Source organism: Pygocentrus nattereri, chromosome 2 (genome assembly GCF_015220715.1).
Source record: "Pygocentrus nattereri isolate fPygNat1 chromosome 2, fPygNat1.pri, whole genome shotgun sequence".
NCBI classification, from domain to species: domain Eukaryota; kingdom Metazoa; phylum Chordata; class Actinopteri; order Characiformes; family Serrasalmidae; genus Pygocentrus; species Pygocentrus nattereri.
Genome location: NC_051212.1, coordinates 4822694 through 4850608, shown reverse-complemented (window position 1 = coordinate 4850608; position 27915 = coordinate 4822694). Strand labels below are relative to the sequence as shown.

At 44.2% G+C, this 27915-nt stretch overlaps 1 protein-coding gene across 1 annotated transcript in view; it reads right to left on the bottom strand.

Moving 5' to 3' along the window:
• ptprn2 (protein tyrosine phosphatase receptor type N2) overlaps positions 1-27915 on the bottom strand; it is a 460965-nt gene that overhangs the window by 93566 nt on the left and 339484 nt on the right. The window contains exon 14 of the mRNA XM_037546545.1: positions 3547-3762. Coding sequence (XP_037402442.1) covers positions 3547-3762 — 216 coding nt within the window. The remainder of the gene's footprint in view (positions 1-3546; positions 3763-27915) is intronic.

The window sequence follows — 27915 nt, the reverse complement described above, 5'->3', positions numbered from 1 at the left end:
ATATGTTACTGTAACTTAACAAATGTCTAGAAGTTGAGTACTAAAATTTGCTGAAAAGTGCTTTAGTTTAGTTTTGTGTAAAACTAAAATTGTAGTATAATTATTAGTTATATATAGTTAGAATATAGTTCGTTAAATAGTTACTTGGATTGAAATTCTAATGCTGATTCTAATTCTAGTTTTAATTCTAATTCTGTTACTAATTCCGATTCTGGTGAAGATTCTGATTCTAATTCAGGTTCTAGCACTGATTCTGTTACTAATATCAATTCTAATGCCAATTCTTAAACCAATTCTGATTCTAATATCGATTCTGATACGAATTCTGATTCTAACACTGATTCAAATATTGATTCTAATTCTGATTCCAATTCCAATTCTAACAGTGATTCTAGCTCAAATTCTCATTCCGATTCTGATTTTAATGCTGATTCTGATTGTAGGTCCAATTCTGATTTTGATTCTGCTTCTAATTCTGATTCTTATACCAAATCTGAAAATAATTCTTATTCTAGGTCTAATTCCGATACTGAACACTTGGTGCTCCCAAAAAACTTGAATTGCTGTATAAAACATCTTAACATATTTTCTGCTATCTAGTCTAGTTTATATTCTTTCAGTTTCTATTATATTTAACAAAATATTAATTAATATACTTATTAATATGATGCACAATTCCAAACTTCTGATTCTGAGTTTATTTTCTAGAACCCTGTCTGTGCATATCTGTATTGTATGGATTCACTTTCACTTTTGCAGGAATGTCCCTAATATCATCTGTGTGTGTGTGTGTGTGTCTGTGTGTGTGAGTGTTTGCGTGTGTGTGTGTGTGTGTGTGAGTGTTTGCGTGTGTGTGTGTGTGTGTGTGAGTGAGTGTTTGCGTGTGTGTTGGTAGTCCACATTTGCCCTTCAGCTCAGAGGAAAGCCCTCCTAACCACACATCATCCTCCTTATGTGTCCTCCTTATAATGTCTCTCTCTCTCTCTCTCTCTCTCTCTCTCCTATTCTCATAAAGCCCACCCGGCCTGGCCCTGACCGGACCGGCGTCCAACTCTTCTCACCCTTCCACACTCTGAACACCCCGACGCCACGCGCAAATTAAAATCGATAGGACGTAATTACGGCGTTGAGATGAAAACATAACAAAGGAGCTGAGCCGAACCAACCCCCTCCCCACACCCCCACCGCCCCCCTCCCCAAAAATAAACGTGCCGCGAGGCTAAAAGCCACGGCAGATTTCGGTGTGCATGGGCGTGGGGGGATGTGTATGGGGGGTGGAGGTGAGGGGGCGTGCTTGTAGCCCCTCTGATTGGCCCAATATTCAGGGAAGGGAATTTTCTCCAAAGTGTGAGGGGTGCTATTAAATATTGAAGCCGAAAGGGAGGGTGGGGGTGAGGGAGGGTGTCTGTCTAGCCGAGTGCAGCTGAGCCCAGCACAAAATCAATACGGCTCTAGCTCGAGCCCTCCCTCCAGGAGACCGGCAAGAAAGGTCACACAACAAGCTCATTTCCCTGGTAAAAGGGCCCTGCTTCAATTAGGATTCATATTATACGCCGCTGTCGCACGAGGACATCTGCGCTCGCTCCAAAACGCACGTAATTAAGGGGAAGAGAAGCTCTAAACGAATTACCCTGCCTTCTCACTAACATGTCGCCGTCGTCCTCGAGCGATAAACATCCACTACCTGTCCGTGATTGTATGAATGTGGATGACAGTGCCAGTCATAGGTTCGACCACCACGGCTATAACAACATAATGAATTTTACCGTCATTTACTATTTAGCCTAATGCAAGTGGACAGGCAGGAGGCTCTCATGAACCGAAATAGTGACTGGTCACATCTAAGAAAAAATGTTTTATCATCCCATCATTCATATAGAGATTGGGAAACTGGGCAGGCGTGTATCACTAAATAGCATTAATATTCACCAACTGTATAGATGAGGAAAAGAATGTTGAGAATGAGAGAATAAGCCATCAGTATACATTTTCCTCCACTACTAGTAACATTACCAGTTGCTGCTAGCTGCCTAGTTCAGTAGTGACATAGAGAGTGGAAGCTAAGTTTAGCTATGTTAGCTAACGACGTTGGGTGTGTTGAGTGAACCTTGTTGAGAGGAATGGGAAAAGAGAATAAGACGTACAGTATCTTGTCCACCAGTCGTATTTTGTTGAGCATTCAAATACATTTGAAAGCACTAGGTTGCAGCTAGCTATCTAGTTCAGCGTTGGTATAAAGAATATAAGCTTATGTTAGATCAACATTCTTGGCTTTTTTGGTTCAATAACAGCACTGAGTTTCCAAAAATGTTTGAAGGAAACAATCTTATTTGTCAATTGCCGCTAGCCAATGAATTTGGTACTGGCATAGAGAGTGGAAGCTAATGTTAGATTACAATTGTTAGTCGTCCAAGTTAGCTAAGTTAGCTTCAGTATGGAGAGTTTAATGAAAAGGGGAAGCTAATGTTAGATCAACATTGTAATCAGTCAGGTTATGTGTTTTAGATTCAGCAGTGTGGAGACCAAATCAGAAAAAGTGGTCACCACCATAAACATTATATACTGTGTTTTGGATGCTGGTATGACCATGCTGGGTGATCAGCTAAACCAGCAACAGATAGCATATCAGCATATTTATACATACACAAACCATAATAATTATTTCAGCATCAAAGGGAAAGCTAATATTAGTTTAATTCTGTTGGATATCCAAGTTAGCTTCAGTTTTGCTGCAGAGAGTCAATGTTAATGTTAGATCAATGTAGTAAACTATCTATGTTGGCTTCAGGATTGCTATAGCGAGTGGAGGCTAACATCAGATCAATATGGTATGCAAACTTATCTGTGCTAGCTTCAGTACTAGTATAGTACTGATTCTAATATTGATTCTATTGCCAATTCTAAAACCATTTCTGATTCTACTTCTGATTCTAATATCGATACTGATTCTAATTCTGATTCTAGCACTAATTCTGATTCAAATATTGATTCTAATTCTGATTCTAACACTGATTCTGATTCTAGCTCAAAATCTCATTCTGATTCTAATTCTGATTCTAACACTGATTCTGATTCTAGCTCAAATTCTCATTCTGATTCTAACACTCAATGTTAATGTTAGATCAATGTAGTAAACTATCTATGTTGGCTTCAGGATTGCTATAGCGAGTGGAGGCTAACATCAGATCAATATGGTATGCAAACTTATCTTTGGTAGCTTTAGTACTAGAATAAAGAGTTGAAGGTGCTGTTGGATCAACGTCATTAGTCAGTCAAGTTAGCTATTTTAGCCAGCTGGTTAAAAAGACCACAGCTGTAGGAACGTGGCGGATAGGGGACGTCACAATCAGGACTTTGCTTAGAGCCTGGGAAAGCTTGGATTAACACTTGGATTGGCTTTGGTCAACTAGAGTGGTTAGCTGGACATAGATGAGAGCTAATGTCGTTCACAGTTACACAAGAACATAACTGAACCGATCATAGTCATGCTTCTGGTTCTTGTCTAAGAAGAGCCGACGCTGCACTCCGACAGGCCGCGGTTCTCACCTGATAGGCCGCCGTGGCATCGTTGCTGGTGTCAGTGCCCAGGCTGGCCAGCCTCTCCTTCAGCTTGTAGTGGGAGTGATGGCGCATGCAGAAGAGTGCGCCAGACAAGCCCAGCACCACGGCGATAAACGCCACAGAAACCATCGACAGGACCAGGAAGTTGCTGGGCTCCACATGGCTGTGCCTGATGATGGGAATCTGATTCAGCTTGGTCCTCTGGAAAAGGAGAGAGAGAGAGAGAGAGAGAGAGAGAGAGAGAGACATTATTTAGTAGACTGCATTACTGTCAGTATGAAAATAGGCAATACCAAAGGGACAAAGCTACAAATATCATCTATGTGTGTATACAAATATATATATATATGTGTGTGTGTGTGTGTGAAAAACAACCCCACACCATAATCCCCCCTCCACCAAACTTTACTCCACTGCATTCCACGCTTTGCATTGCGCTTGGTGATGTAAGGCTTGGATGCAGCTGCTCGGCCATGGAAACCCATTCCATGAAGCTCTCTACGCTGTTCTTGAGCTGATCTGAAGGCCACATGAAGTTTGGAGGTCTGTAGTGATTGACTCTGCAGAAAGTCGGTGACCTCTGCGCACTATGCCCCTCAGCATCCGCTGACCCCGCTCTGTCATTTTACGTGGCCGACCACTTCGTGGTTGAGCTGCTGTCGTTCCCAATCGCTTCCACTTTGTTATAATCCCACTGACAGTGGACTGTGGAATATTTAGTAGTGAGGAAATTTCACGACTGGACTTGCTGCACAGGTGGCGTCCGATCACGGCACCACGCTGGAATTCACTGAGCTCCTGAGAGCGACCCATTCTTTCACTAATGTCTGTAGAAGCAGTCTGCAGGCCGAGGGGCTCGGCTTTATACACCTGTGGACATGGAAGTGATTAGAACACCTGAACTCAATGATTTGGGTGGGTGAGTGAAAACTTTTGGAAATATAGTGAATATATATATATAAATCTTAAAATGAATTTTTGAGGATATATCTCTTAGTTTACATACAATCTAACATTATTGGACGAGATATAAGATAATCAACTTGTGTAAGGAAGGAGAACATCAAAGGAAAATAAACTGATCAAAAGCTCCAGAGAAAATGAGGCTCCTAACAACCACCTGGAAGACCTGGTTGACCCTAAAACTGCCCCCCATCAGATAAACAGCACTGAAAGCTTTGATCTCTGAGAGAGAGGAGAAAGTCAAGCTGCTTCAGATCTGAAAACATCCACAGGTGTTTCTGTCCATCCTTCCACTGTGAGAAGACCACTCAGCGCTGTGGGTCTGAAAGGACGTGTAGCTGATCAAGAAGAACCTCACTGAGAAAAGGAGACGGACACACCAAACAAAGAGGCTGGATGATGGACTGACCGCCCCAGAGTCCAGACCTCAGCACCACTGAATGGGTTTGATTCAGAAAATCATCAACCAGCTTCTCAGACTGAGCTTTGGAGGTGTCACTTGTACTTAATGGCCATTTTGACTGGACAGTAAAGGACTTTTGCCTAGTGCTGTATACATCATGTCAGGTGATGTAAGCGCCAACGACGTCATAGAACAACAACTTTGGTGCCCTAAAGAAAACAGATGAGACGTGTGACGGTAGAAAGAACCCCTACATAACGGAACATCTCTACACCACACACTTTAAAAAAATACATGATCCTTTAGCAAAGGGACCGGTTCTTTTTAAAACCATGAGTTCTATATAGGACCATTTCATGCTTAAACGGTTCTCTGTGTGGTGAAAAAGCTAGTTCTTCAGATGTGCACAGGGGTCTATGCAGAACATTTTTGAAAATGTTCTTCATAGCATCTGCTATTGTTGCAATGTCAGGTTTGTGGAAGAACCCTTTTCATACTTTCTAGAGCTATTTTCAAAAGGGTTCTGCTTTGAACCACCTGCAAGCTGAAATGGTTCTTTGCATGGTGAAATGGTTCTTCAGTTTGTTGAAGAATGTGTTCTGTACGGCACCAAAAAGTGCTCTCCTGTTGTTGCAAGCTTTTCATCGCCACGACAGCAGAACATCTTTTGGTGCCACGTATATAGAACCATTTTCAAAAACTGTACACAACACATTCTCGGCCCGTCTGAAGAACCATTTCACCATGCAAAGAACCGTCTAAGCATGAAATGGTTGTATACGGAACTCACTGTTCTCCACCCTTGCACTCATTTACAAAAATGGTTCTTTGATTCCCAGAGAACCTTTAATCTTTTATGGCGATGAACAATTTCTAGATCTTTCATTGTAAAGATTGTATGTGCTGGTCTGACCACACAAAGCTCAGGCTTCAGAATAAATTTGGGAGAAAAGGTCACCGGGTTCAGCTCGGTGACTGGCCGGCCAGCCGCTGGACCCTCTCAGGCCGGAGCTGGAGGCGTCAGCGTGTTGACGGTACGTGTGTTTAAACAGCCAAAGGTCCACACACATGCACACGCTCTGCTGGAGAGCGAAGGTCTTGGCAGGGTGAAGCATGCCACCACTGAGCAATTAGGGCCAGTGCTTACTGTGCAAGCTTGTTGCTAATTAGCCCTGAGGCCCGAGCTTGCCCAGGCCAGAGCGGAGGGGTGGAGTGAGTACGGACTGAGGTGGGATCGGACTGGGGGGGGGGTTCTCGTAGTTGGCTGGGATCTCCGAGTTAATGAAAATGGGAGGTGGGGGTGGGCTTAAAAGGATCCAAACCTGACTAGCCCCCCAAACGTAGTATGGAGGGGGTTGTCAGGCTTGTTAGCCCCGCAGGAGGTGGGGTGACAGCCGGGGGTAAAGCTGCCGGAGGGGGGATTTGGGGAGGTTGGTATTGTTTCCAAATGCCTCCGAGACTGAATAGATGGAGGCTTTCAGAGCTGGGGTCTCAGAGCAGAGGGGCCTTCTTTCTCTAACTGCCTTCTCCAAAAAAAAAAAAAAAAAAAACGAAAGAAAGGAAAAAACTAAAAATCTGTTCACATTCATTCCTGTCAAAATGTGGTCAGAGCCTACTGACCACCCCTCCCCCCCACACAACACACCCTTTTATACCTTATAAGGACATTGAGAAACTTATAGTTACCCTACGTTCGGCCTATTACCTGCACATGTAATTACAATAGGAATAATAATCGGTGTCACAGAAAACGTTTCCATCTGCATTCATATATATAAAAGTACCTATAGAAAATAGTATATCCAATATGCATATATATACATACACTTATATATACTTAAGTACCCATGCATAATGCATACGTGTAATGTCGCATATATATTATGTATATGTAAGTATATGCAATAATATTACTTACACACACATATATATATATATATATATATATATATATCAGTACCTGATGTAACAGTATATCCAATACCAATATGCATATTTATACAGGTAATTATAAATTAAGCACCCAATTTTTTTTAACCCTAAACTGAGGACCTAAAAAGCATTTTATAAAATAAATGTTACATGTAATATGGAATATACACTGATATATATATATATATATATATATATATATATATATATATATATATATGTACATATAGGTACTTAATATATAACACTTAACAAAACCTCATATCAAAAGGCAAAAATTGACATTAATTGTAATGTAAGTCAGTTTCTTTTGGCCCATTCATCATGAAATTTACAGACAATATAAAGGGAAACTGGTATTTTCAGATTATATAAAAAACTGAAAAAAAAAGGGCAAATAATGTAGATACACAGCTTTCCTCCGACAGCAGCTGTATGTGTTATGCACATGTAAATTACTAATAATACATTTGAGACACACAGTATACATGCATATATATAAATATATAACCACAAGTCTGAAAGTGCAGTTATTTTAACCCTAAACTGAGGATCTAAAATGCATTTTATAAAGCAGACGCTCCGTTAGTTTGAGATATGGAATATATCCTACATATCTACACTACACTATATATCCACATATACACATATTCCGTTCTTTTCTTCTTTTTTCTGGTTTTCCTACACAGGGGGGATATTTTTGTCCAGGAAACGCAAGAAAACAGACACTCATCTCCACAGAGATGACAACATCACAACACCAGCATCTGCGCTCGCCATGCTCTCTGCCTTCAGCCGTCGCTGGAACCTTCTGAGCGAATTCGTAGGGGATTCTGAGTCGTGACGTTTCTGCGTTCGGCACAGATTTAAAGTCACGTTTAGACGCTAGAAAAAAAAGAGTGAAACACACAGACAGCACACACAGGCCGGCAGCATCTGCGGCTCATTGTGGGAGTGGGGAGTTTTCCCGGATTAGCCGCTGTCCGCTCGCGGAGAGGGACTGGCTTGGCCTCAGGGTTTGCTTCTTCATTCCGTCGCCATTGATGTTGAAGGAACGGTCTCACATCAAACACGGCAGAGCGAGCGGGAGAGAGCGTGTGGAGAAAGGCGGCCACATTCGGGCGGCTCTTCCAGCTTTAGAATGAGCCTCAGCACCGAACCCCCCCCACCTCCCATCACCAGCACTAACCCCCCCACTGACCGGTCCATAGGCTTAGCGCTCTCAATCGAATTACATGAAAAGATTTCCAACATGAAAAGGTGGCCCTGAAAAGAAAACCGTGCTCGGCTAAATAATTCCCGCAATTAATTAGAACTAAATGGAATAAATGCATTAGTCTTTTGAAGGGACTGGACGGGGGACGAGGGAAGGAGAGGAAAAATGAAAACCATGGAAATGAAAAGCTGAAAAGGCCCATATCTGTGGAGGCATTAAACACAGCCGAAGACATAAAAACCCTAATACACTAGAAAACACGCACTTTTCATATCTCACGTGCGTAAATATCAGAGGCGAGAAGATGCAGTAGAGCATCAGATCAACAAGGAAACATCACACATGGCCATCTTTTCAATTTTGGAAAATACAGAACAAAAAGCAGATTTATCCTCATGATGATGCCGAGGCAGGGGGGGGGGAATGGGGGGGCAACACCCCCACCCCCCCTCAGAAGAAAAAGCACTAGACACTCTACAGACATAAAATTATCATTCATTATCTGTCCGGCAAATATAAACGGATCTCTTTCGCCCTAATCTGTCTAAGAACGTGTAAAAAAACGCCCCGCTTTTCCGCGAGAGGCGTTCTTATCATTCCTTCCACAGAAAGACCACAAAATAACCTCACCGAGCACCAAAGAAGGGTTTGGGAAAAAAAAGAAAGAAAGAAAGAAACAGGGGGAGAGAGGCAGGGATGAAGAATGAGAGAACGAGTGAGGGAGAGAGATAGAGCGAGAGAGAGTCTTTTATCCTTTCTTTTTTTTGTGCATTCATCTGCGGGGGAATAAAATTGGACTTGCAAATTGGCGCTTCACGTGGGCACGGCGAGAAAAGCCTGGAATCAGAAGTCTCATGAAAAGAAAACACGTTTTCAAGCTGGGTCTGAAATGAAAAGCAAAAGGAAACATAGAAGCTGAAAAGAGGGAAAAGAGAGAGGGAAGAAAAGGAAAAAAGGCAGAAAAAAAAAAAGGCGAAATCTGGAAAGCGACGTGAGAAACTCGAAAATATTAGCATAACTTTTTCTAGGAAGGTTGAATTCCATGTTTTGTGTGAGTTTAATTTCACACCCATGGGCGCTGATTTTTCCCCGTCGGTTCCAGCTGCGTCAAACACGCTGGCGCGGAGATACGCAGGGCGGAAAGTAAATAAATAAACACGCGTGAGATAAATCTGTTTGTTTTATCTCAAATTCTGCATTTTGTAGTCGATAAATGTGGAAGGAGCTCGTGATTTAGCTCCACATCATTCGGCAAAGGAGGCGAATCGTTAGCAGGACCGAGCAAAATAGAGAGAAAAAAAACAGAATTTAAAAAATAAAAATTAAAAAGAAGAGAAAAAAGGAGGAAAGCTCAGCGGAAGTTTGGGCTTTGCGGGTCTCCGGGTTTTGAACCGCTGCGCGTTTCTGATCAATTCTAAAGCACAAAGCCGTGGAGCTGCGATATGGTGGTGGGAATTCCAAGGTATTTTTACGTTAAAAGGTGCGCAGTGTTTAAGAAAAGAGGGCAAAAAAGAACAGAAAAAGAGAGGAAAGGCAGTGGGAGCGGAATGTGGGCTCAGGTAGACGGAGAACGGCTCTCTCACGCAAGACCGCTGCTGCCTGTCATCTGCATTCACAGAGCCTAGAACCACATCCCTCTGTCTTCAGGAGAGACAGAGAGAGAGAGAGAGAGCACAAAGGGCAAGGGGGGCTGACCTGAGGGTCTTTCACTTTTGGATTTGATGTGATCTCTCACCCTTAAAACACACACACACACACACACACACACACACACACACACACACACACACACACACACACCATCTATCTGCTTCCTCGGGTCTCCAAAGTGTTAACTGTACCATTTTACTTTCAATGTAAGTGAATGGAACCAGACTTTTCCCGTCATTTTGGGCCGGTTCTTTTGCTCAGTGCATCACGAAATTTCGTCACAATGTAAAGGGAAACAGGCATTTTCAAGATCTGTCTGAAAAACAATAAAAATGGGAGATATGAGGTTTTTATATACATATATTTACATATATATTTATATATATATATATACTTTTTAAAATATTTTAAATGTTAAATTCAGCAAATAAAAACAATGAACTGATAATAATCTACAAAACAAGTTAATTGTTGACTTGAGCTGTTCGGACTTTCGCACAAGACTGTGCATATATAATATATATAATATATAATATACATATATATATATAAACTGCTGTAACTCAACCTTTCTTTGTATTGCTAAATATTTCTTCTCTAGAATGGAAAAATGGCTAAATATATAGCACCAAAAAGAGTCCCACTATTATTATTATATATATATATAACTTTATAAAATATAAAATATTATATATATAAAACATTTATTTTTCTTCTCTTGTAATGCTACACAGGTTTTGTTCTAACAGTAACAATATACAAGTTACAAATTCAAATATAGAAAAACCCTCACAGACACACACACACACACACACACACACACACACACACACACACACACACTCACTCTCAGAGATAGTATGAAATCATAAACACTCTTTGCCATTTACTTTTAAAGCTGCTCTGCTGGTTAATCCCACCTGCACCACCATAAATCTGTTGAGTGTGATGTATTTATTATTTACAGTGTTGACTGATTCCCCACAGCGGCTGATGGGGACGTGTGTTACGTAATTATCCTGAATAGTGAACAGCGGAGTTTGTTAGACAGCTGTAGACGACTGTCTACTCCTTCATTAAGCCTTATGTGTGTTATTTCACGCGCTCTGTCTCTTGTAAGCTTCGTCATCCCCACCACATCACGCCTGCATGGTTAACCTCAATAAGCACGACGCTTCTTTACCTCCTTCAGCCTCGGTCATCACGTCAGTAGCATCGCGTCTGTCCTCGACCTCCGAAGACTGACAGACGGATACAAAGGAGATGAACTGAACGTGAACGACCTGAATCCGAGGACCGTTCCAGGGACAGAGCAGAGAAGCTGCTGTGAAACAACATGGACGAATGGATGAGAAGTAGAGAAGGTTTAACTGGACTAAAGCAGGCGAGAGGAGGACTAAACACGGTCTGAGGCTTAGTCTGCTCAGGAGACGACAGACCACCTATAAACCATAAGCAGCCTGTGGCAGCTGTAAGTGTGAAACCCGGTTTCTGATCAATCCGGACCTCAAAAGAGGGGAAGAGGAGAAAATGTCCTCGTGTGTGAAATACGCTTCACCTTGGAAACACTCAGTTTCAAATATGTCCAGTATTTAAAGCAGAAGGACGGTTTTCATCGGATTTCTCTCCCGTGACGTTTGGGTTGATCAGAATCTGGGCTTTGCACTGTTTTCCACCTGCACTGCTGGACTCTGAGTGGACTCGGTATTCCAGGTCAGCGGACCACTGACTGTATACGGTCTTCACCGTAGAGCGGGCAGAGCAGGGCAGGGGTTCATCTGGGCTGCTTTAGGTTTCCACTGACGTCAACGTTGTTTATGTTGGTCTGAAATCGAAACGCCGTTTCATTCAAAGGACTAAAAGCCCAAAATCACAGGCTTTTTTTTTTAGGTTGAATCTAAAAACATTATTTTTTCTTTTCTGAGAGTGAGTGCAGCTTCCCCTCACAGCGCGGGTTTCAACCTGCTCACCTGCTCAAATATCACAGCCATTTACAGACTCGGCACCTGTGAAGGTAAACAGGAGGCACCACTCAAACAAGACGGTTCTTTGGAGCAAAGAACCCGGCCTGGATGAAGAGGTGGGGGTTTAGAGCTCGCAGCGTTTTTAAGGTTCTGCACACTCGCCCATATCTCCATTCCGAAAAGCGGCTTATCTGAGCCGTTCAGAGGCACCCAACGCGGTTCTTCTACGGTTCACCGCTCCAAAGAACCGCTCTCAGCACCTTTTTCAGGGGCTGCTTCGGTCCAATCAGAGAGAGGCTCGGGTTCCTTTTACCGGCGCGCGTGTATGTGTTGGGTTACTTCAACACTGCAATGAAGTCCAGCTCCACCAAATACAGCAGAGAGCAGATGGACTTCAGTTCAACTGATAAATAAATTAATAAATAAATCAATCAATAATAACGTTATGAATTAAATGTTGGTTCCTGCGTCCACCCAAAGCAAGAGGGAGGTTCAGCCAAATCCTACACCCTGCCAAAATAAAAGTGGTTCTTCAGTGGTTCTTCAATAAAGGCAGTGGGAAGATATACAACTGTGGACACTTGAAGAACCTTTTGAATGCGTTATTGGTTCCTCTGTAGAATGGAAAAATGGTTAAATATATATAGCACCAAAAAGGGTTCCACTACTGTTATACACACACACACACACACACACACACACATATATATATATATATATGCACCAATTTGCTGGCCCGCTCTAAATACCCCACAGTGTGTCTGATCCTTCAATTCTAAATCATAAATCTAGTGTACAGTATCTGCTGCTGCCTAAAACTTGTCCATATGAACGTAGAAACGTCTCCAGTACTTAAACGTCCCCGCTTCAACGCCAAATATCGACATTTTAGCGTCGATGAAGCCCCAGAAACACTCGTGGGAGCGTCTTACAGAGCTCTGACCACAGCATCAGCCCCGATCCGCGAGCAAACCTTTCAGTATACGATAGAAGAGCGAGTCTCCCTCCATCCCTCCATCCCTCTCTCTCCCTCTCGCTCTCCGAGCTGGAGCGCATCCCACTGAGCCCCCCGTCCCACACAGGAGAGCCACCACGCTTCACACGGGAGCACGGGCCCGGCTCCGGGCTGGCAGCGCAGGGCGTCGTTGCGGTAAAACTTTTACAGGCTGACCGTGAAAAAGCGCGTGCGTGCGTCATTTTTTTTTTTTTTCACGCGCACACGACGCCCCCAGCCCTCTCTGTCCACACACACACACACACACACACACACACACACTTGGAGTGAGAAGAGAAGGGCTACACTACCTAAGTCCGCGCAGATCCGCAGTTTTTCCTCCTCTGTTAAAGTGGAGCTGCGCGGCGCAACGGCGTCTCCAAAACGCGCAGTTCTTCCCATCGCCTTCCCCGCGCGCTGCGGCTCGAGGCGAAAGGGAAAAGCCGTCTTTTGTTTTTTTTTCGCAGGGAGAAGCAAAAAGGAATGTATAAAGAAGGGAAGAGGCGCGCGGGTCTTCCCGAAGCCCCGCTGTGGGGGGCTGCGGTGGAGCTGGCCGGCCGGCTCGCCGCTTCATCCCTCGAATGATCATGTGCGAGTGAAACCGCGCTGCCTTTTTCCTTTTTTCCCTCCTTCTTCTTTTTCTTTTTTTCTCCTCTCAGCGTTCAGGGCGCCCGGAGCCCCTCCTTTATATCCTACACGCTCGCGCTCGAGCCCCTGTCTGCAGCACATGGCACCATCCACCGGTTGCTATAGTGAAGCCTCCACATGTTGCCGACAGGGCTGCTCTGAAGGAGGGATGGAGGGGGTGGAGGAGGGAAGAGGAGGGGGGGATTGTGCTAATAAGCAATGGGCAGAGAGCTTGTCACTCATTTGTTGAGCTACTTGGGGTTTCTATGGGCTGAATAGAGCTTTGCTGCTTTCTCTCTTACAGCCGAAACCCCACTTCTCCCATCACCCCACCAAAAAGAAAACCTCTACAACCCCTACAACCAACAAAGACCCCACTGCCCCCACGTCCCCCTACAAAAGCCCCACGAACGCTGACACCTTCACAAAAAAAACGCCAAAATAAAACGAAGCTCTAAAAATGAGTCGCTGCATAAGCCAGTTACCAGTCCCCCAAAGGCCCTGCTACCCCATCAACCCCACTAAAAACCCCGCCACCCAGACAGCCTGCCGCCAAAAGCCCTACCAACTAACCCAGTGCCCCTCTATAAAACACCATCTATATAACCCTGCTGGAAAAACTCACCACCGACAAAACCCACCCCCCACCCCCAAAATGGGCCTCCTAACCAGGAAGCAATGCCAAAGAAGACTTACTGCCCACATCAACAACCCAAAACCAGCCCCCACCCACGTAACGTGCACCCAAAAGGCCCAACACCCCCCAAAACACCCTCCATCTATATGAAAACCTACCAACTGTGTAGCCTGTGTCTCCAAAACCAGCCAGCCTACAGTCTGATCCCAAAAACCCACCACCTGTATTACATGCCCCCCCCAAAGACCACATAACATGCCCCCAAAAACCCACCACCTGTATTACATGCCCCCCAAAGACCACATAACATGCCCCCAAAAACCCACCACCTGTATTACATGCCCCCCAAAAACCCACCACCTGTATTACATGCCCCCCAAAGACCACATAACATGCCCCCAAAAACCCACCACCTGTATTACATGCCCCCCCCCAAAGACCACATAACATGCCCCCAAAAACCCACCACCTGTATTACATGCCCCCCCAAAGACCACATAACATGCCCCCAAAAACCCACAACCTGTATTACCTCCCCCCCCAAAGACCACATAACATGCCCCCAAAAACCCACCACCTGTATTACATGCCCCCCAAAGACCACATAACATGCCCCCAAAAACCCACCACCTGTATTACATGCCCCCCAAAGACCACATAACATGCCCCCAAAAACCCACCACCTGTATTACATGCCCCCCCAAAGACCACATAACATGCCCCCAAAAACCCACCACCTGTATTACCCCCCCCCCAAAGACCACATAACATGCCCCCAAAAACCCACCACCTGTATTACATGCCCCCCAAAGACCACATAACATGCCCCCAAAAACCCACCACCTGTATTACATGCCCCCCCAAAGACCACATAACATGCCCCCAAAAACCCACCACCTGTATTACCTCCCCCCCCCAAAGACCACATAACATGCCCCCAAAAACCCACCACCTGTATTACATGCCCCCCAAAGACCACATAACATGCCCCCAAAAACCCACCACCTGTATTACATGCCCCCCCAAAGACCACATAACATGCCCCCAAAAACCCACCACCTGTATTACATGCCCCCCAAAGACCACATAACATGCCCCCAAAAACCCACCACCTGTATTACATGCCCCCCAAAAACCCACCACCTGTATTACATGCCCCCCCAAAGACCACATAACATGCCCCCAAAAACCCACCACCTGTATTACATGCCCCGCCAAAGACCACATAACATGCCCCCAAAAACCCACCACCTGTATTACATGCCCCCCCAAAGACCACATAACATGCCCCCAAAAACCCACCACCTGTATTACATGCCCCCCAAAGACCACATAACATGCCCCCAAAAACCCACCACCTGTATTACATGCCCCCCCAAAGACCACATAACATGCCCCCAAAAACCCACCACCTGTATTACCCCCCCCCCAAAGACCACATAACATGCCCCCAAAAACCCACCACCTGTATTACATGCCCCCCAAAGACCACATAACATGCCCCCAAAAACCCACCACCTGTATTACATGCCCCCCCAAAGACCACATAACATGCCCCCAAAAACCCACCACCTGTATTACCTCCCCCCCCCAAAGACCACATAACATGCCCCCAAAAACCCACCACCTGTATTACATGCCCCCCAAAGACCACATAACATGCCCCCAAAAACCCACCACCTGTATTACATGCCCCCCCAAAGACCACATAACATGCCCCCAAAAACCCACCACCTGTATTACATGCCCCCCAAAGACCACATAACATGCCCCCAAAAACCCACCACCTGTATTACATGCCCCCCAAAAACCCACCACCTGTATTACATGCCCCCCCAAAGACCACATAACATGCCCCCAAAAACCCACCACCTGTATTACATGCCCCGCCAAAGACCACATAACATGCCCCCAAAAACCCACCACCTGTATTACATGCCCCCCCAAAGACCACATAACATGCCCCCAAAAACCCACCACCTGTATTACATGCCCCCCAAAGACCACATAACATGCCCCCAAAAACCCACCACCTGTATTACATGCCCCCCAAAAACCCACCACCTGTATTACATGCCCCCCCAAAGACCACATAACATGCCCCAAAAAACCCACCACCTGTATTACATGCCCCCAAAAACCCACCACTTACTTATGTCCTACTACTGACTACTGACTAACTCATCCCCCCACCACCCCCCACGACCCACCACCACCCCCTGCACCTGCGTAACTGGCCCCAGAGGCCCACTGCCCCTAACCAGTAAGGCTTGCCCCATTAACCCCTCACCAAACATCCTACTACACCCTTGTGCCCCTATAATTCACTGCCCCATAAACCCAACCAAAAATACTCCCCCACTGGCCCCTTATTGCCCCTTTATCACTGAAACCTGCTGTCATGACCAGCTCTGTGAACATCTCCCTTTAACCGCCCTGTGGCGGTCAGTGGGGCTGAAACAGTACAGGTGGGCGAAAGTTCTGAGAGGAATACGAGCGAGTTTAATATCAGAGAACGAAAAATAATAAAAATAATGAAGTGAACGGTTACGAGACGGAGAAGACGAACGAGCTCCGATAAACATCAGCAATAACACCAACCGCTCCACTCGCATCACAGAGAGGAAGCACTGCTGTGGGTGATGGAGGAGAGAGAGACAGGTGCACTGAGCAGAGACAGAGAGAGAGAGAGAGAGAGGGAGAGAGAGAGAGAGAGAGAGAGAGAGAGACAGAGAGAGAGAGAGAGAGAGAGAGAGAGAGAGAGAGACAGAGAGACAGAGAGAGAGAGAGAGAGAGAGACAGAGCGAGAGAGAGAGGGAGAGACAGAGAGGGAGAGAGAGAGAGAGAGAGAGAGAGACAGAGAGAGAGAGAGAGAGAGAGAGAGACAGAGAGACAGAGAGAGAGAGACAGAGCGAGAGAGACAGAGAGAGAGAGACAGAGACAGAGAGAGAGAGAGAGACAGAGAGAGAGAGAGAGAGAGAGACAGAGAGAGAGAGAGAGAGAGAGAGAGACAGAGAGAGACAGAGAGAGAGAGACAGAGACAGAGAGAGAGAGAGAGACAGAGAGAGAGAGAGAGAGAGAGAGACAGAGAGACAGAGAGAGAGAGACAGAGCGAGAGAGACAGAGAGAGAGAGACAGAGACAGAGAGAGAGAGAGAGACAGAGCGAGAGAGACAATACACGTCTGTTTGTTTGTGAGTGTGTGCTGTCAGATGCAGATGACACGTTGGGGAGGGTCTTCAGTTTATTTTTCTTCTTTCACGTTCACCCCCACCTCCCTCCCTCCCTCCCTCTCTCTCTCTCTCGCTCCCTCTCTCCCTCCCTCTCTCTCTCTCTCTCTCTCTCTCTCTCTCTCCCTCTCTCTCTCTCTCTCTCTCTCTATGTCTCTCGCCCCACTGGGGGAGGACAGCTGCAGCTGGCACATTATACAGGGATACAACACACACACACACACACACACACACACACACACACACACACACACACACACAGACAGACAGACATTCTCTCTCTTTCTGTTTCACTCACTCACTCACCCTCTCTCTCACCCCTCTATGGGTCAGAAAAGAGCCCCTTTAGCAGCACATCTGCTCACTGTTCATCATTTTCTCCGGCTCTGTATCACAGAGACAGCCGGCATCTGCAGTGGACGGTGCTGTATTAAAGGGCCCATATAGGACACTTTTCTCACATTTCATTTCCTCCCTCTGAGGTTCAGATGTAGCATTTGTGCCCTTTATGCCACAAAACACAGTCATAATTCATTTCTACATGACCATTTCCAACGTCTCTGTCCCTCAGAATTAAACTGCCTGTTTATGGCATCGCACCTTTAAGACTTTATATGTAAATGAGCCCTGTTCTGATTGGCTGTGCCTCATTCAAAAAGTAGTTTGGGCTGAAACAATCCTCACACCTCAGTGTGAGTGGGAGGAGACAAACTGCTGTATGCTGAATACGCGATTAGCTGTAGACGCATTGGTTTTATGACATCACAAAAGTAATGAAAACAGGCCGTCTTAGGGGAGTGAACATATTTAAAGGGCTCATATCCTGTATTTTTTCCTGCATTTCGCATTGTGATTTTTCACATGCCCAATTTTCCAACCTCTCTTTATCCCTTAGAATTGAAGCTGTTTATATCACTGCACTTTTAAGACTGTTTCATGTAAATGAGCTCTGTCCTGTGTCATTCAAAAAGCAGTCTAGACCGAAACACTCCTTATAACTTCAGCACGTTTCCCACCAACCACGTGACCTGCCCCCAAAACCCAGCACCTACATAACCTGCCACCAAAAAACCTGCCCCCAAAACCCAGCACCTACATAACCTGCCACCAAAATCCCAGCACCTACATAACCTGCCCCCAAAATCCCAGCACCTACATAACCTGCCCCAAAAAACTTGCCCCAAAATCCCAGCACCTACATAACCTGCCCCCAAAATCCCAGCACCTACATAACCTGCCCCAAAAAACCTGCCCCCAAATCCCAGCACCTACATAACCTGCCCCAAAATCCCAGCACCTATATAACCTGCCCCAAAAAACCTGCCCCCAAAACCCAGCACCTACATAACCTGCCCCAAAATCCCAGCACCTACATAACCTGCCCCAAAAAACCTGCCCCCAAATCCCAGCACCTACATAACCTGCCCCAAAAAACCTGCCCCCAAATCCCAGCACCTACATAACCTGCCCCAAAAAACCTGCCGCCAAAATCCCACCACCTACATAACCTGCCCCCAAAACCCACCACCTACATAACCTGCCCCAAAATCCCACCACCTACATAACCTGCCCCCAAAACCCACCACCTACATAACCTGCCCCAAAATCCCACCACCTACATAACCTGCCCCCAAAACCCACCACCTACATAACCTGCCCCCAAAACCCACCACCTACATAACCTGCCCCCAAAATCCCACCACCTACATAATCTGCCCCCAAAACCCACGATCTGCATAAGGACATGGTTCCAGTAATCCTTTTCTTGGGCTGCTTGTCTTCAGCAACCTGTTTCCGGGCTTTCTTGTGCATCAGCTTCAGAAGAGGCTTCCTTCTGGGACGACGGCCACGCAATCAGAGTTGATGCATTGTCTCTGCATGTGGTCTGAGCTCTGACAGGCTGACCTCCCACTTCTTCAACCTCTGCAGCAATGCTGGCAGCACTCATGCGTCCATTTTTTGAAGCCAACCTCTGGATATGATGCTGAACACGTGGACTCAGCTTCTTTGGTCGACCCTGGCGAGGCCTGTTCCGAGTGGAACCTGTCCTGGAAAACCTCTGTATGACCTTCACCACTGTACTATAGCTCAGTTTCAGGGTGTCCGCAGTCTTCTTATAGCCTAGGCGTCTTTGACATGAGATTCTTTGACATGAGGTGCCGTGTTGAACATCCAGTGGCCAGTATGAGTGAACACCACGCCAAAAACACCAAATTTAACAGCCCTGCTCCCCGTTCACACCTGGAACCCTGTAACTCTACCGAGTCACACGACACCAGGGAGGGACGACAACACAACTGGGCACAATCTGGACATGTTCACTGTGAGGTGGACTCACCTGTGCTGCCAGCTGTTTAGACATTAATGCCTGTGTCTTGAGTTCTTTTCAGAGTGAATCTGCACTGCTATACAAGCTGCACACTGACCACTTTAACTTCTATCCGAGGTTAATTTCTATAGTGTCGTCCCATCAAAAGACAGAATGAAATATTAAAAAGAGGGGTGCACTCACTTTTGGGAGATACTGTATATGCATCAACACAATCAATCTATATATAATCACCCCAATCAGTTTACCAATAGCCCACCCAACCAGCGGATATACAATATTCCCACTACCAAAACATCTGTCCTTCTGTTAAGTTACGAGTTTGGAATTATTATATATTAGAGGTGACAGCAGCAAAACAAGTATCTCCATTTTTCAAAACAATAAATACATGAAGCTTTACAAAATTAAATGAAATTTAAAAATCACCACTAAATGTCTCGCATTCTCTGACAACCTAACCTCGCCCTGTCTCTTCTCAGCTCTCCAGCCGCTCCGTCTTTCTCTCGCACCACACATACCTGCCGCCCACTCTTCTGTCCATCCATCCATCCATCCATCCATCCAGCTCTTCAGTTCCTACTGTTAGCGCAGCTCTTTAGCCCACTCACAAACCCAACGGCATCAAAATGCATTGAGCTTAATCGCATCATCTGCCAGATTCTGCTTGACAAACCGTTTATTCAGAATGGAAACCGCGTCCGTCTGAGCCTCATAACTTCTGCCTCGGCTGAGCTTCATCACGTTCACTAGCCGGTCACCACAGTATCATCGCACAACGAGACTAAAAACCCGAAGGCGACACACACTGATATCCTGTGACTCCGTGAGAAGCAGCCATCGACCAAAGCAGGTGTTCTCTCCGTAAACCGTCCTCATCCGTTGGCTACCTCCATTAAAAGAAGGCTCATTTTCAGGCCTACGGATATCAGACACATAAACTAGCGCCAGGAAGCCGTGTGACGTTCCGGGGGCATTTCTGGAGTGAATTAACTTGACTTTCCCTTCATGGGTGAACGAGATTTGTTGAGGAAAAGAGGAAAGGGGTCGAGGCGGGGGGGGAGGGGGAGGGCGAGAGAGAGAGACACGCCATCTTTAATCCAGGCAGAACACTGGCGTGCTAATTGGCGAGCGCTAGCACTTGGCTCGCTTGGCCTCATACATACGTGAGGCTTAAGGACTAATTTAGGCAGAGATACGCTTCAACCATGTCGCTGTCGTCTTTGTGGCAGATTAGCTTGTTAAAATAAGCCTCCTCATTGTCTGAATGGCTGCGGCTCCAGCTAGAGCCAATGCCAGGTGGTTCAAAGCCAAGAACAAGCCACAGATCAAGGTAAACGCTACGCTTGTCAATTTATGTAGGTGCACTCCGGGTGATCAAAACCCAACACACACACACACACTCGCGCACATCCGTACACACCGTTAGTCACAAATTACGCTAAATAAACAAAACCGACCCGCAGAAGCGCAGCAGCTACCAAATATAAGTCAACCTCGAATGAGGAGCGAGCGGGGAATGAGCGTGTTTGAGCTGCGGCGGAAACACCCGGATCAGAAATATGGAAGATGTGGACGTTTGGGCAACTGTATCACAGGACAGCATGAAAGTCACGAGTACCCCGAGCGTCGAATGTCATGGAGAGCAACAAGGAACGAACCCGTGTTGCTGTGAAACACATTAGTGGTGATGTCACACATTTTTCAGCCAATCAGAAGAAATGAGAAGAAGGGAGAACCCATAAGAATAATAATAGCAGCCTCTTGTTCTTCTTCATCTTATTATTGTTAGTTGGATTATATATAGATGGTGTATATATATATATATTCCATTTAGTAGTTCTACAGTTACAGGCTGCAGTCCATCTGTTTCTCTGATACACTGTTACCCTGTTCTTCAGTGGTCAGGACCCCCATGGACCCTCACAGAGCAGTAACACTGACATGGTGGTGGTGGTGTGTTGCATTGGTACGAGTGTCACTGCTGGACTGAGAACAGTCCACCAGCCAGGAATATCCAGGAATATCCAGCCGGCAGTGTCCTGTGACCACTGATGAAGGACTAGAGGATGACCAACACAAACTGTGCAGCAGCAGATGAGCTGTCGTCTCTGACTTTACATCTACAAGGTGAACTGAAATAGTAGGAGTGTCTAATAGAGTGGACAGTGAGTGGACACAGTGTTTAAAAACTCCAGCAGCACTGCTGTGACTGATCCACTCAGACCAGCGCAACACACACTAACACACCGCCACCACCACGTCAGCGTTACTGCAGTGCTGAGAATGACCCACCACCCAAACAGTACCTGCTCTGTGAGGGTTTTCAGGTCTGAAGCAGCTTGATTTCCTCCCCTCTCTGTCTATCAGGTCTTCCAGGTGGTTGTTAGGAGCCTCATCTTGTCTGTAGCTTTTGGTCATCGTTTGTTTTCTGGTTTTGGAAACTCCTGGTTTTTTTTTTAAACTTATTTTACTTTGACCTTCTTCTTTCTCGCAAGTGGATTATGTCATATCTGATCTCGTCTGAAACATCTGACAATGAAGAAAAATATATAAATGGCTGTTTTGAGTGTAAATTGAAATAAATTGTGGTCCATGATTTTTGAACAGTAGCGTATGTTTCACTTTTGCAGTGGGTGTGGACGGAGGACCGCGTGGCGTTGGCCAGAAAAGTCTGACGTGACTCGAGAGCTCCTTCCACAAGCAAAATATCCTGTACTTCATGGCTGCTTTGCCTGGAAATTCAAGGCTGCCCCTACACAGTTCTGCTCCCATCCTAAGATGCTTATCCCCAAACAAGGACCCTTTCTGTTTGGAAGTTTGGAAGCTGACGTGTCGGAGACCATTTTGGGCACGCCTGGGGCTCCACATCTGTCTGCCGAGAATCCTCTGTGTGATAAAACACTGAGCGTCAATACAAGCACTGAAACGAGTGCCTGGGAAAAAAGAAACCGAACAAATGCCGCCATGTGGTTCCATTAGGAACCGTAATGAAACTATCCTTCTTATCAAGCGTCAAGTGCTCGAGCTGAGCAACTTTACATCTCCGACTTCACCTCCACAGGCCACGCTAAGGTGGATAGAGGGTCTCTCCTTTCAGTCTCCATGGTTTTATTCCTTTCAGAAGTCATTATAATAGTCAGAGATGAAGCGCCTCCACTTTACGGGTCATGTCCCACAGCTATGCTAAAAAGCAATTATGCTAAATACCCAAACACGCTGCAAAAACCAACAATTACAAGCACGCCATCGTTCATCAGGGGCCGACGTTTATGTCGTTAGCAAGTGTCACCGGCGGTCCCGCTCAAACCCGAGCCGAAATGAAAAGAATTTATTGACCTGAGCTCGTTTCTGCTGTCACGGGAGACCCGTCAGCAACAGTCCTCGCTTTGTGTTCAGTATGACGCTCAAGGTTAATTCTCTTCTTTTAAATATAGTTTCTTTCCAAAGTGCAAACTTTAGATACAAAGTGTTGAATTGCAAGTGCGTCAGGGAGCGCTCAGTCAACACCGAGCGCCGTAATTTGTAGAGTTCAAACATTTCGAACTCGCTTGGCGGTAACTCGGGCCGCAGACGCAGTGGCAGGCCGCCGTTGTTTGATTTATGGTTATAAAGCCTCAATCACTCTCGAGGGAGCTGAAGAGTGAAGTGGACTTTCGCTCAAGTTGTGCTGAGAGGAAAGTAAGAGGGAATTAATGAGAGAGCATGAGATAGTGGGCCAGGCTTACAGACAGGTTAAAGCCTCAATCAGGCTGATTTGAGTACGGCTTCTATTTTAAACTTTTGACATTTCTGTAGGCGTGAAATTTCTTCGCCTTTCACGCGTCGTCCTGGCCGCAAAGGCAAGAGCTCTGATTCCAGTATGCTTATTAACATTGGAGGAGTTCTGATTTTTTTGCTCATGGTAGAGCAGTTGATGTAGCATTTACCTTAAAATATATGCGCACAATTTTGGTACTGATAAAAGATAAAAGATAAAAAAATAAAAATAAAAAAAAAGGAAAAATATCGGAGCATTTTTTAACCAAGTAATCTAGAGTCGTATGTAAAAGAGTGGGCTCCCCTGGTCCTCAAATTAAACGCTATGTTCAAAAGAAGTTAAGACTCATTTTTCACAGTAAACCTTCTAACCACTGTTGGAGAAGCAAGATTTCAGCAGATTCAACCCCTTAAACAGCCCAGAGTTTCAATATGCACTTCTATAACCTAAGAATAGATCAGCCAGTTTGCACTGAAGTCCATTTAGTTAGTCTTAGTATGTAATAGGCCTAAGAGTTTAAGAGGTTTACTAACTCTGAACTTAAAACTCAAATTCAGTATTCAGCGAATACCCCTCCGATGACTGGGAAGCAGATTTAGGTTGTAGTCTAAAGCTGTAAAGAGTAATTTCCCACGTTGAGATTCTGATTATATGATTGGACGGATTTTATTTAAGGAATTTTAGCTTTTAATTATAAATTTCAATTTAAGGAATTAAAGTTATAAATGAAAATTAAATATGAACTAGAGAAAAATCCTGCCTTACAGGTAAAAAGTGAACTTTATGTTTACTAGTGCATTTTCATGTTCACATGTGTGAACAGAAACAAGAAATAAAAGCTAAAGTAGCTGTGAGAATTTCAGCCCTTTCAATTGAAATCTTGTAGGAAAAATGACCAAACCCTAAACTTTAATTCCGCCCTGTTCAAAATATTCCTACAAAGGCTCGAATGAAATCTTATATGTAATTCCTAAAATGTGATGTTTGATTTTAAGATGTTAGAATAAAATTTCCACATACATTTTTTTTTCAATTGTATTTTATGACAACAAACTTTGTTTTTTAGATAAAAGTTTGATGCGTTTTCACCCAAATAAACAAATAAATAAATAATTGGCAGGACTTTCTCCCTGAAAATTCTGAGCGCTTCTCCGACAAATTTAAATTTTGCTTCTTTGTTTTTGTTTTTTTCATCGTATCTGTTTTTTTTTCAGCTAAATAGAGCTTTAATACATATGTGCTTATTTACATATACGTGTGTTTTGTGTGGCTCGTGCTTAGGACATTGGTGACAATGCTGCACATTTTATGTGGCTCAGCGCTGTTGCCACCCAGTTTTGTTAATCTGGCTCATAGTAGTTTTAGACGCATAACATGGTACATGAAAAATGTTTACCAGACATTTATTTGGCCCCTTATTAGGTCCCATTAATCAAAAGAATCAAAAATAACTTTTAAGGGTGAAACTGGAGAAAAATCTGCCACCTTTCAAGTGATTTTTTTACATTTTTCTCCCTTTGTTGAGTTGCAACCTGCTTTCCACTACTTAATTCCTGCATGTATAAAACCAATGGTGCTGATGTAAAATGTTTAATTCATATGGAAGTGATGTACATCTCCGAATCAATTAAATCCAATTCATTTTTTAAGGGGGATTAAATTGCTAAGCCCTTAAAGTCTCGGCGCCCTATTACATCCTAAGACTTATTATTCAGTGACTACATGAACTACAATGTGGCTGAGATATATTTACAGACTATAGATAAATTAAGGATCATAGAATATAAATGATGGGTTATTAAAGGTCAGACAAGTGTGTAACCAATATTGTGATCTAGGACCATTTTTTCAGTGCTAATGAATTCAACTACAGCTTCCACAAAGGAGGAGAAGGAAAATGTCCCTTTCAGGAGAGTAAAATCCTTAAATGAAAAATTAAGAAACCGCACAAAAGAATAAAGGAGATTCAGGACTGGGAGGTGCGGCCGTAGAGTCACTTTTACTTTGTTCCTTTTAGAGATTTTTTTTTTGCAAAGCGAAATTAAGTCTCCTCTCAGGCTTAATGGCTCATTGGCTCAATTACAGACTCAATAGGAAACCTTCATTAAAAACGCTGTCTGTTCTAGGACTCAGCTTAACGAAGCTCACAGAGCTGCTATGCTTCTCTTTTTTTGTTTACTTTGTATTTTCTGTATTTTTCCATGAACATTACATTGCACTTCAATTCAAACGACTGGAATCACTTGTATATTGATAATTGGTGTATGGTTTGGAGACTGTGGCTCTGTCTAAAAGACAGGAGGCTGAGCTGGAGGTGGCGGAGATGAAGATGCTGAGATTTTCGTTGGGAGTGACGAGGCTGGACAAAATTAGAAGTGAGCAGATCAGAGGGACAGTGAAGGTGGAGCAGTTTGGAGATAAAGCCAGAGAGGCCAGGTTGAGATGGTTTGGACATGTGTTGAGGAGGAATAGTGGATATATTGGTCAAAGAATGTTGGAGATGGAGCTGCCGGGTAGAAGGAGAAGAGGTAGACCTCAGAGAAGGTTTATGGATGTAGTGAAGGTGGACATGGAGATGGTTGGTGTGAAAGTAGAGGAGGCAGTGGATAGGGCAAGATGGAGGCAGATGATCCGCTGTGGAGACCCCTAAAGGGAGCAGCCGAAAGAAGAAGAAGAAGAAGAAGAAGAAGAAGTGTAATGCTATAAACAAGAACATTACATACAAAGCCAATGTGTTTTTTATAAGCCACAAGGCATTTTCACTGTTTTCAATTTATATTTCAAGGTATTTGAGTTACTGTCTTGTGCAGTTAGTGCAGAATTTTTGGGTGAGCCTTTGTGAACACATCCTCTACAGAGATACTGTAACACCTCTGCACATGCAAAATTATTGTTAATTGGCTGAAAAAAAAAAAAACAATGCTAAAATGTGGCCTGTGAACAACTTAGGGCACATTTCTATTTTATGTTTGACTTACTTCCAATATGTTTTTCAATTTTAAACTCAGAAAATATACTCTACAATACAAATTTCATATTAAAAGTTGCAAACAGGTGCCATATTTAAGTCAAACAGGCATGTCAAACTGGGGACCTTCCAGGCCAAAGTGCTGGGGGCGTGCTAACTCAGTTCATGAAGGCCTTGCTGATTAGCTGATGAGCTGAATCAGGTGTATTTAAAGTCTGAAGTCTGCAGTTTTGGCCTGCGAGGACTGCAGCCTGATACACGTGCAGTAGAATCTGGTTAAATCTGAATTTCACTTTTTTGAAATATGTTGCTGGCATCAAACTCAAAATGGGCAAACATTGTCCTACAAACAACATCTCAGTTTCAGTGTTTGCTTTGTGGTCTTTGTACTATTTCCAAATAAATACCTTATTTCAGAGATCAGAATATTTTTGTCAATTGTATTTGTTTATATTTTGCACAGCATCCCAACATTTTTGAAAATGGGGTTGTAACATATCTTCAGTTTTATTACAGCTTTCAACTAATGAAATGAAAACTGTGCAGTAATTAATTAGTTAAACTTGTACTGTAGATATTTTTTTAATTAGACAGCAAAATCATATTCATTGAAACTGTACAGTAGGTTATTTAATCAAAACTGTACAGTGTGTTCATTAATTAAAACTGTGCAGTGGAGTCATTAATTAAAACTGTGCAGTGGAGTCATTAATTGAAACTGTGCAGTGGAGTCATTAATTGAAACTGTGCAGTAGAGTCATTAATTGAAACTGTGCAGTGGAGTCATTAATTGAAACTGTGCAGTGGAGTCATTAATTGAAACTGTGCAGTGGCGTCATTAATTGAAACTGCAGTGGAGTCATTAATTGAAACTGTGCAGTGGAGTCATTAATTGAAACTGTGCAGTGGAGTCATTAATTGAAACTGTGCAGTGGAGTCATTAATTGAAACTGTGCAGTGGCGTCATTAATTGAAACTGTGCAGTGGAGTCATTAATTGAAACTGTGCAGTGGAGTCATTAATTGAAACTGTGCAGTGGAGTCATTAATTGAAACTGCAGTGGAGTCATTAATTGAAACTGTGCAGTGGAGTCATTAATTGAAGCTGTGCAGTGGCGTCATTAATTGAAACTGCAGTGGAGTCATTAATTGAAACTGTGCAGTGGAGTCATTAATTGAAACTGTGCAGTGGAGTCATTAATTGAAACTGTGCAGTGGAGTCATTAATTGAAACTGTGCAGTGGAGTCATTAATTGAAACTGCAGTGGAGTCATTAATTGAAACTGTGCAGTGGAGTCATTAATTGAAACTGTGCAGTGGCGTCATTAATTGAAACTGTGCAGTGGAGTCATTAATTGAAACTGTGCAGTGGAGTCATTAATTGACACTGCAGTGGAGTCATTAATTGAAACTGTGCAGTGGCGTCATTAATTGAAACTGTGCAGTGGAGTCATTAATTGAAACTGTGCAGTGGAGTCATTAATTGAAACTGTGCAGTGGAGTCATTAATTGAAACTGTGCAGTGGAGTCATTAATTGAAACTGCAGTGGAGTCATTAATTGAAACTGTGCAGTGGCGTCATTAATTGAAACTGTGCAGTGGAGTCATTAATTAAAACTGTGCAGTGGAGTCATTAATTGAAACTGTGCAGTGGAGTCATTAATTGAAACTGTGCAGTGGAGT